The sequence below is a fragment of the Henckelia pumila genome, chromosome 3 (genome assembly GCF_033568475.1).
Source record: "Henckelia pumila isolate YLH828 chromosome 3, ASM3356847v2, whole genome shotgun sequence".
Taxonomy (NCBI): Eukaryota; Viridiplantae; Streptophyta; class Magnoliopsida; order Lamiales; family Gesneriaceae; genus Henckelia; species Henckelia pumila.
In genome coordinates, this window is record NC_133122.1 from 26,569,336 (window position 1) to 26,580,941 (window position 11,606).

Below are 11,606 nucleotides of genomic sequence, written 5' to 3' on the forward strand. Positions count from 1 at the left end.
TGTATAGTGTCACATAAACATTTTTGACGAAAAATAACTAAAATTACAAAAAATCGAAACATACAGGATTAAAACTGAAATTTAAAAACATAGAAGACCAAAATCCCAAAGTGACAAAATTATCGGACCAAAATTGCACTTTGTCAAAAAAAAAAAAAAAACTTTGAGATTGGGGCAGTTTAGATAAAAATGTCAAATATTTGGGCGAGGTGAGAAATTTGTGGGAGCACAATGCAATATTTCTACTTTTGGTTTTCCATTGAAGACCATTTCGCAATCACCGTCTCGCTTCTCTCTCAAACACAACACGGACTCTTGAATCTGCCATAACCATTACAGGTACAGCTCTTTCTTTCATTCTACTCATCTATGGGCATTGAAGTGTCGGATTTTTTTGGTTTCTTTTTTATTGACGATTTATTAAAAATTTGCCGAATTTTCTCAACTTGACAATTGGGTTTGATATGTCAGTTTGAGGAAAGTTTTAGTATTTTGTCCAAAAATTCTGAATTGGCTAGAATGTTTACGCAAATACCGGTGATGCATGATTTTCAGTTTGGAATGCTTACCCGATTCATTTCCTGGAAATTTATAGTTCTAAACTGTGAATTCATCGGAGTCTTAGAAGAGGATTATCATGAATGTACCTCAAGATTCTTCAGGAAGTGGTTTTCAGTAATTTTATGATTTATTTGAACTGCTAAAAATCTCATTGGTCGAAATATCCATCTATCAAATCAACTCTATCCATATATGTTTGATTAGAGAGAGCTACTCAGCATTTTCAGGTCTGCCTGGTGAAATGGCATAGGCTATTCAACTTAAGAATAGATATTCAACTTCTTTCACCTGGTAAAATTCTTAGAAGAAATTTGGGTCAATCATGCCAAGTTCATGTCTGGAAATACAATATTGCATGGATGTACAGAACTGTTTTTGTTGAGGAACCTATCCACTATTGGTGCGTAGTTTTTGTTGACTTACATGGTATTGCAAGATTACTTTGGATCTTTGATCTTGCTTCTCACTGTCACACTTATCTATCAGCCTAAGAATGATAGATTGCCTTGGATGCCTAACCATATTGATTTTATCTTTCTTTGGAAAAAATTGGTACATAGATGAAAGGTATCTTTTAGTTGGGCATATCTTATCTATAATCCAAAAATAAGTGTTGCACTTGGTGACCCCAGTAGTTTACTTATCCGGCTAACGGGAAAGTGATCACTGCATGAAAGGAAATTGTATGATTGCACCCAAATTATTTTGTGATCTGACCCAACTTTTTCTTCTTGTCAAGAATGAGTTTAAGGATAGCAAGGTGTGAAAAGGTGGGAAATATTTGACAATTCGATTAACAAACAGTTACCTCTGCATGATGATATAGGCTAACTAGTGTAGCGACTAGGGGGAACCTGAGTGTGTCTCCTAATGGCTTCTGGGAAGGAGATGGAGCAAGATTATCTGGCCGAGTCCCTCAATGATCTCTTCACCAGTGTCTCTAATATGATTAAAGGCGACCTTCAGGTAATAGCTTCATGAGATGTTTTGTTGGTTTAAATTTAAATAATACGAAGGAGTGAATGAGTTCATGGAGAAGTGCTATATGGTGAATTGGTGATATATATGCGTATACTTCGTTTGCGTGGGACAATTGCTCCATCCTGTTCAAGAATTATGATATTTCAATGGGTAATTATTTTCAAAACCTTGATCAGTACTTTTGTTATTCCAAATAAATCCAGTCAATCCATCATGCCTGCCCAGTCGATCTTCTCCCAAATTATTGGATCAGCCCTTGCTCCTTAGGTTAGTGTCTCTAGCGAGTTTGAAATCAATGCAAATGATGCTTATTCCCTTTGGTCTAGGTAAAGATTTTTTTGGGAAATTCTGGCAATGTTGTGGGATCATGCTTAGCTTAATATACATGCATAACGACTTTTAAATGGTTTCTTATTCTTATTTCCTCGAACCTTTTTCCCAATGCTCTTGTTGCTATGTATGACTCATCCTGCGAGCTGAAAGCCTGAAACTGTTCAAATGTCTCAGGGAACAAATGACTTGCTCAAACTTTTGGAGAAAATGAATATAAGGGTCTCGGAAGAATACACAGGCTTTGGCGATGTGGCTTCTGGTTTAAGAGTATATGTGGAGCAACTGAAATCAAAAAGTAATGGCTTCGACCAATATGTTCAACAGATCGATTCGATAGAGCAACAAGTCACCGAGTTTGAAGCTGTAGTTTCTATGCTTGATAAATACGTTTCTCTGTTAGAAACAAAGATGAAATCTATCTACCAGATTCCACCTTCATAGATTTTGTTCATTCTTTCAAAATAATGATCATGCCATCATTTTTTTAAAAAACTTGAAGTTCTACCTTAGCACTTATTTTAGAATTTAGAGACATTAGAGTTGAGCAAAATGTCGCAAGTCTTTGGTTCTCTCTTGTGTTATCGAATACATTAATTATAGTTTGTAAACAAATAATCAATAGACAAAATAATAAAAAAAAGGTTTTAAATTGAATAAAAATAAGAATTAAAAATAAAACTGCTAAAGAAAATATCTAATAACTAGAGCTGGGATAATAAATTAAATTAAAATGAGACAACTAAAACACACTAAAGTATCGAACAAATCATGGAAACAAGTGGCAAATCTCGGATCTAAATTTAATCTTAAATCACGGAGAATTCTTCTAACTTGTTTAACAGTCTATGTCTAGAATTTGCTAAACCTATTCAAGTTATGACAGATTAATTTTCATAATTTTAATTAAACGCAAATGCATTAGACACAAGGAGAATTCCGTTTTCACCTAAAATTGCATATTGAAATCGAATATTATTTCTAGTCAATTTAACCATACGTCAATTATTAGAGTGATCGAAATCAATTCCTAATCGATCGACTCAGAATTAATTAACTTGGAAGCAAATAATTGGCCAGATCATTCACAAGAAAAAATATAAATCCAATAATCAATAATTTTGATATAAATCTAAAAATCCCAAATCAAGATCTAAATTTTGACAATAATATGTTCGGCCCAATCTTATGGTCTTGATTGAAAAAAAACTACTCAATAATTGAAAATATAATTCAATAAGAACTTTTAATCATAAAAAGAAAAAAGAGAAAAAGAAAAACGCTTAAAAAAATGGAGGAGATCTCCGCCTCTTCAAGCCCTTGCTGCCTCTTCATGTTTGTTGCAATCTGGAACCCGTCAATCATGTTTTGACTTTCTATTTATATCTCTTTGAAAAACAAAGGTGCATATCTATAACATATAAAGACAATTTTGGAAGAAAAAAAAATTGTGTCGTCTTTTGTCTAATAGAGCAGAGGTGGTCACCATATAGCGAATCTTATCGATGACGCTTCTTGCTAAGATCGTACGTAGTCATCAACATCGCTGAACACCACCCTTTCTATTTGAAACCTCAGATTTCCTCACTAGTGGTGTGATTACAAACCTATGGAATACTCGAGATGATTACGATCAATCTTGATCCTAATACTTGAATCTCTCTGCTAGAAATCATCCAACCATGAAAACGGATGGCAAACTCTTTGCATACTCCAAAACATATTGTGATAACTTCATTGTCCAGTATCCTCTATCTTACGAAACTCTCAAGTCATCACCTCGGAAAATACAATATGCCATCCCGCCGAACACTTAGATGGGCTAACACAATATTTGGCATTAGTAATCTGAATCGAATGTTTTCATCTATCTTGTCACTCGAGATATCATTCAAAGCGACACTGACTATCCTGTCATGGATAACGACAAATCCACATCAACTTGACTTAATAACTGGGACGAACAAAACTGGTTAACCTCAATTCTACATTGAGTACTCAATACTTGCAGCAATCCAACTAACTGAATTCTTTTTGAGAATAAAAAAATAACTGAAATTAAAAAGTAATAATAAAATCTAATAAAATTTCAATTTTTTAATCGAAAATTTGTAAAAATATTATATGTTTCATTTATGGATATTATTTAGGCACAAAAAAATTAATTGAAGTTCAAAAATAGTGATTCTATCCAATCAAATTTCAAATTTGAATAAAAAAACATTATCATCATCATTATTATATATAAAATTAATAATAATTATTTTCTTATGTTTTGGCAAAAAATTATTATTTTTAGCTAAAATCTGTTTATATATATATATATATATATATATATATATTTAAATAGATATAGATTAATTTATCTCGGTATAATCATCTTTCAAAAATCAATATTATCAAGAAAATCAAGTTTCAAAAAAATCAATATTATCAAGAAAATCAAGATTTTGTTATCTTATAGAATTGAAAAAAAAAAAAAATGGTTTTCAAACTGATGTGCAAAGATTGGATTAATAAGGGAAATAATAATCAAATCTTTTGGTTTCATAATTATTTATGGTACATGAATCAAAAGATTAATTATTTATTTATTTAATGTCAATCATATAATTAATATAAAATGGCAAAACTTCTATGAGACGGTTTCAAGGGTCATTTTTATGAGACGGATCTCTTATATGGGTTATCCATTAAAAAATATTACAATTTATGCCAAAAGTATTACTTATTATTATAAATATGGGTAGGATTGACCGGTCTCACAAGAGTGTTACTCATATAAAATTAGTATATTATCCCACATATCTTATTTTATTTATATTATAGTTAAAAATAAAATTTCCCACTTTATTATCTTATAATGATTCAAACAAATTTATATATTATTGATAATAATATCCAATTCTTAAACTATAATCTTTTTTTTTTCAAAAAAAAAAAATTTTAAAAAAGGTTCCTATATATATCTAGTTGAACTCCAATATGATCAATAATCTCGCATATAAACTTTGAAGACCACAAATTGTAGAAGAAGATAGAAGACAAATAATAAATCGTGGAAATTGCAGTTCTGAGTCGATGATCCCAGAATTTATGTTATTGGAGGTGCTAATCCGATTGCCAGTGAAGGCCGTATTCAAATTCAAAGTGGTTTCGAAGCAATGGCTTTGTGTGATCTCCGACCCTTGTTTTGCTCGCATGTATGTCGCCCGAACATCATCGTTGCCGCATTCACATGAACAGTGGATTCTTATCTCATGCTGTTCTCCTAAGCCTAAGATCGACCAATTCTTCAGGGAAAAGCTCCCACCACTGCACGGATATTCACTCGCCCTGAATTATCTACATCTTCTCGAGTTTCCCGAAACTCCGAATATATATAAATTTGACCAAGTACTAGATGGAGTCAGCAATGGGTTATTGCTATATTTTAGTTGTTACGAGCGAGATTATTTTGGCTATGAGATATCCAATCCTATGACCGGGCAACGCATCGCCCTTCCTCGACTTAAAACACTACTTAACTTTGATTTTTCTTTCACTGGTTTCATGACTTTAATCAAAGATAATATCCTCGAGAGTTATACAGTTTTACGTGTTTATATGGCTACACAAGATAGTAGATTCATCTGCTTCCTGGTGTATTCTTCGGAAACCCGCAAATGGGTGTGTCATGCAACACTACTTAACCAAAAGATTTGCTTTGATGAAAGTAAGAATCCTGTTGTAGTTGACAAAGCTATCCACTGGTTGGCTAGGGAACGTATCATGGCGATTGATCTTTACTATAAGCGGGGCTCGGTTCGCCTTATTTCGGTACCTATTGGGAGTCAAAGAGAGGAATATTATACTTTCCTCGACGAACATGACGGGCATTTGAGATATATTGAGTCATTAAATGGACTAGGAAACAAGTTGAGCTTAAATTTGTGGGTATTACATGACTACGATTCGGGGGAGTGGTGTATGCAACACAAAGTCGTCCTGGATGTCCTAGCTAAAGTTCCCTTTCCCATGTGTTCCCATCCTTTTGATCCTAACATTGTGTTCTTTGTGCAAAGGTTGGGATTTTTGTCATATGATTTCAGGACAAGAGAATTGAGAGCTGTGGGTGAGACTGTGGATGGAATTACATGTTTCTTTGGCTTCTTCTTGTTTGTTGTTCCACGTTGGCCAGTATCCATCGACTCTTCGTCTTTTGAGGTCGATCGCACAAGACTCTGATTAATTCTTCTTCTCTTTTATTTTTATATATATAGGCTTTAATTGCTTGATTATTGGTCAGATATGGAAGTATAAAAATTAGGATATATAAAAGTTGTTTGAGTATTAGTTACATTTTAATATATTTATTTATTTCTTGTTTATAAGACATCTCAGGAATCTTAGTTCTGTTGTAAATTTACATAGTTACGTTTTTGTTATTATATAAGAACATTATTTAATTTTTTTTTCTTCAATTTTTTTTTGTGTGACTCATCAATTAATTTATTTACCTAAATATTATACTATGAACTCTTTCATCAAATTAAAAAAAAAAAAACTAAAATACTGTTAATATTTTTAATATATATTATATTATATAAATGTGAGTTTAACAATAGACTCTTCAATTAGCTTATTTATTAAAAAATTATATTATAAACCCTTTCAAATAAAAAATTAAAATTATATTAATATTACTATTTTTTTTATTATAAATATATGAGTTTCATTGTGAATTTATGTGATTAATATTTTTCTTATTATATAATTAATATTTTTTTCGCAATTATTTATTCATGTGACTTTTAATTAAATTATTCGTTTAAAAATTACACATGAACTCTTTCAAATAAAATTTTTAAAACAATTTTACTTTGATATCTAATTTATCATATTCGACTATATAATTCACACATAAACTAACACATGAAATACTAATAATAATAATAAATGTTGGTATCTTACAAGATAGTATATGTTGGCGATTAAATCAAAAGTTTTTTTGTTGATTAAAACAGATAAAAAAAAATCAAGTATTTAATTGATAAATATCATTTAGGACAAATGGAAGCATGATTTCAAATCAAACAAATGGGTAAAAATAGACTCATGAGATCGAATAAACCCTCACTAATCTCCAGATCAAGTTTTTGTCTCGCAATCCTTGTACTTTAACATATCAAATGGTCATCCATCAGAAGAACAACCCAGATCGATCATGTTCTCATGTCTTCTGCCAAATCGAGTTCAAATCATACGTGGCTAAAATATATTTGGTCAAGATTAAATATTTTCTCTTCTTCCAAATCAGATCAATCAAACAACCAGATGAAGTCTCTCTCAATCAGTTTTCGATACTCTACAATGGCTGCTATGCTAAAAGACAAAGACATTTAATGAATTTTTTGAACGTTGACAAGATTTTTGTTAAACTCAAGATTTGTGAGCCAAATCAGGAGATTGTTGGCGGCTTAATCACAGAAAATGTTGGTGGCTCATCGGCTAGTTTTGAAAGCTATGAATATGCGATGATGATGAAGATTCAAAACATGAAAAAAAAGTGAACATACAAAATCACGAATCAATTCATCCGAAAATCCAAAAAGCCTTCACTAAATATTCTAACTCAGAAAATCACTTTATTAATGGATCAAAGTTGCAAAGCTTTGAATTAGACAATCTATCAGATCGATCCAGTTCAAAGCACTCTAAATCATATTAGATCGATCCAGTTCAAAGCATCCTACAGTTTACCAGATAAGTGTTCGAAGCACATTTTTGTGAATTCCTTTGTAACTCGAACAGAGTTTGATCTGTTTCAGAGAGTGTAATGAGGAGTCCTTTCAAGGGTTGATTGGATAGGAGTTTTACAAAATATTGTATAAATCAAAGTCTTCTAGTTGAATCCTTCTGGAAACAGAAGAAGGGGTGACGTAGGAAATTAAGCTTTGAACATCCATAAAAATCTCTGTCCCTTTTACTTACTGCATTCATTTTATTTGATCTGCCGTTAGATTTTTGAAGTTCAATTATGCAAGGAATATTTTTTCGTTTGATCAAGTCTTTCAAGCAGAACAAAGATTTTAAGCAAGCAAATCTTTATTTTTTAACGAGTATGTCGAAGTTATTTTTAATTTTTAAAAAGTTTATTCACCCCACTTCTTCACTGATTTTCGATCATAACAAGTGGTATCAGAAAGGTTCTTGCTTATCACTTGAACCATTTTACATAAAGCAATGACATCTTTCAGTAAAATTCCTATGTTCTCAAAGGAAGATTATGACGATTGGAAAATTCGTATGTAGGCACACTTATCAGTACAAGATGATGATATGTGGTTCGTGGTAACAGATAGACCTATGAAGATTATGAAAATCAACACTATCACTTTTATTACAGCTGGTGCTCTACAGATGATAGAAAAGCCTCGAGTAGAATGGAATTCTGAGGATAAGAAGAAACCCAACCTGGAGAATGTTGTCAGAGATATCTTATACAAAACTTTGGATAAAAACATGTTTACCAGGATCAAAAGCTGCACTACGGCCATGGAAATATGGGAAAATCTCACACAAGTGTATGAAGGAAAGGATCAAACAAATGAAAACAAGCTTATGGTTGTCATCCAAAAGTTTGATACTATAAAGATGGAACCAAGAAAAACAATGAATGAGTTCAATAAAAGATTCAGCAGCATTATGATCGAGCTAAATGCACTTGAAAAGTTACAGCAACAGAGAAGTAGCTCTGAAAGTCATGAGAGCTCTACATCGTGACTGGGATGTAAAAACTGTAGCTATTAGATAATCCAAGGATCTCAATAAGATCAAGTTACATGATCTATTTGTAGATCTTAAAGGAGGAATGGTGGAAATGTTTCGCACCATTGAAGCTTCTGGGCGGAGGAAATTCTTGGAAGGCTGAAAAGTAATTTAAAAACAGGCCAGTATGGTCAAGCAAATACTATCACTTAAAAATAAGGGAAAATTGCAAATTTAGTCATTTATATTTTTTTTACTTTTCGATTTTGGTCCTCTATATTTTTACATTTCAATTTTAGTCATGCATGTTCGGATTTTTGGCAATTTTGGTCCTTTTTATTCAAAAATTCTTACGTGAAACTGCAACTGTCAGCTCCACATTAGCACTGAATTGATGCCACATCAGCGCCACATTGGAAAAAGGACTAGAATTACCAAAAAGATAAAGATAGCGGACAAAAACTAAAATTTAAAAATTTAAAGGACTGAAATCACAAGGTGACAAACATATAGGACCAAAAAAAACAATTTTTCTTAAAAATAAATATAAATATCCTTAATTCTTCTCGAAATTTTCACAAGTGCATGACTCAAGTTATAGTAAAATGTACGGAGTATGAGTATATATTGTCCTTAAGGAATATTTAACAATAATTTATTTATCTGCTTTCTCTACCCAAAGTAACAAAAATTTTGAGTATGATTCTAATTAAAATTAAATACTAACAAAATAAATTTAAATCAATTAAAATAAAATTGAAAAAAATATTGTTTAACGAATAATAAATAATGAAGACAATTGTTGGAACTTCGGTTCACCTTCTCCCTAATTGAACTAGATGATTGAGATTCACTTTTATACACTTATTTTTGACGAGAATTCCTGATACATCGACACTCTTTCTTAATTTGTGCCAATATAATTCAAGTTAATGAAATAATCAATCTCTTTGATTATTTATCATTACCATTTGTCTTGCACTCTTTGAATTCCCCTAACTTTCAATCTGGTGGTCTATAGTTATCAACATGTTCTAAATATCAGATCTCTATCCATATTTTAAGTCCATGGATCCTGTCACTCGTGCTAATCATGAGTTTATCTCTCGATAATAAGTTACGATATACGAAACTATGTTAAAGTTAGTCACTCTTCAACAATAGAATAATAAAACCTTGACAGAATCAAATAATCATATAAAGTAACTCAATTCGTCCAAAATATCCAATCACACAAAAGTGTTTCAGGGGTAAGATCCCCTAAATTCCTACAAAATAAAGTTTAGCTACTGAAATTCATAATAAACAAAAATTTTTCAACATAAAATAAGAGTTTGGAAGAAAACAAACTCAGAACGAGAAGCATAATCCTCCAATCTCTTCGCAGCCGTCTTTCTTCAATCCTTTGTGTTTTCGAACCCTCAAAACGTCTAAAATTTTTCTATGTATATAGCCCCAAAGTCCTTTCCATGTAAAACACCCAAAATTAAAAGTTTCCAAATTACACGAGAGCGTCCGAGCGGCAGAATTTGGCAGCTCAGGCGCTGGGTCCTCTGCCTTCGGATTCTTTTTCTCGAGGACACGCTCGAGCGGTAATAAATTATCGCTTGGGCGCACCCATCTTTGACTCACTGTTTGGTTTTTTTACAACATCGCGCTCGGGCGGTAGAATTTGGCAGCCCGAGCGTACTCTGATTTTTTCCCAAAATATGTAATGTTGCTTGTTTTCCTGCCAAATCAACCACCAATAAATAGGAGTAAAAAATTCAAGGGAAAAATACTAAAATGTAAACAAGATTAGATTAAAACAAACAAAATGACACAAAACGAAAACAAAACACAAAAATCATGCAATAAAAACACGTGAAATTTACTCATGTCAACCTCCACAAAATAACCTTTTGCTCGCCCTTGAGAAAAATAGGTAAAAAACTATATTGCGCACACAACACAAAACATAAACGACACACAATAACTATGGATAAAATCATACTTTTCAAGACTCCGATAATTCATTGCCTTGCATTAAATCGTTCATGTGAACGTGAGTGCATGGATGGTGGCTCCAGTGTTATGCACCTCAAAGAAACTCAGTTTACTTGGGCCAACAGATCTAAATGACACATCAAGGTAAATCTACCCCTTAAACACCCGTGCTCTCAGATATGTCCACATTTTCACCTGCTTTGGAGTTTTCAGAAAACCAATGAATGATCCATAGATATTATTTTACACATCACGGGATTTTACATCCAGTATTTCTTAATCCCATTTGTTTCGCAAACTTAGCTTAAAGAGATTAGGATTTCAATCTTTAATAAAGCCCGGATGGAATTATAAATTTTTTTATTTTTTTTATTATACCCTATTTAATCCGCAGACTTGGCTATAACTTTGATAGGATTTGAATTTAAATCCTCTCATCTATAGACAGTATGGAGTACCGTAATTCAAATGATTGGATCTCTTTTGGCAAGAAATATGGTTTTATGTCCCATTTAATCCGCAAACTTAGCTTAGAATCAGGAATTATGATTTCAATTCCTAATCAAGCCCGAATGAAACATTGTAAAAAGAAATTTTTGAGTGTGCTACGAATCATTCATTTTTTTCCAAAATCATTAGTGCATTAGTTGAGTTAACTAAAATCACAAAGTATTAATTCGAGTTCGATAAACCCTTAGTGTCGTGTAATGATCTAGCAACTGAAACTTTATCTTTCTTAGTGCATTTCACCAGTTGAACTATAATGGAATGATATATTCACAATCAATCCAAAGGTTATATTTTCACACAACTTTTTTCTAATATCATCATCATCATAGGCTTTTTTGAAATCCTCCATATTCAACAAGATGAAACGAAAACTAAATGTAAGTACTAACATTATGCGCACAAATAGAAAAGACCCTCCCCAAATTTAAAACGAGCAATGTCCCCAATGCTAAACAGAAAAAAAACTAACTCCAAAAAGCAACACAGAA

General features: G+C 32.1%; 1 protein-coding gene across 1 annotated transcript; it reads left to right on the forward strand.

The window, feature by feature from the left end:
- The first annotated feature begins 242 nt into the window (after positions 1–242).
- On the forward strand, positions 243–2,372 carry LOC140893138 (biogenesis of lysosome-related organelles complex 1 subunit 2-like). Its single transcript, XM_073302204.1, has 3 exons — positions 243–339; positions 1,388–1,527; positions 2,050–2,372. Exons 2-3 carry the CDS (start codon positions 1,432–1,434, stop codon positions 2,314–2,316), a joined length of 363 nt encoding a protein of 120 aa, XP_073158305.1. The 5' UTR covers positions 243–339; positions 1,388–1,431; the 3' UTR covers positions 2,317–2,372.
- The last annotated feature ends 9,234 nt before the right edge of the window (positions 2,373–11,606 follow it).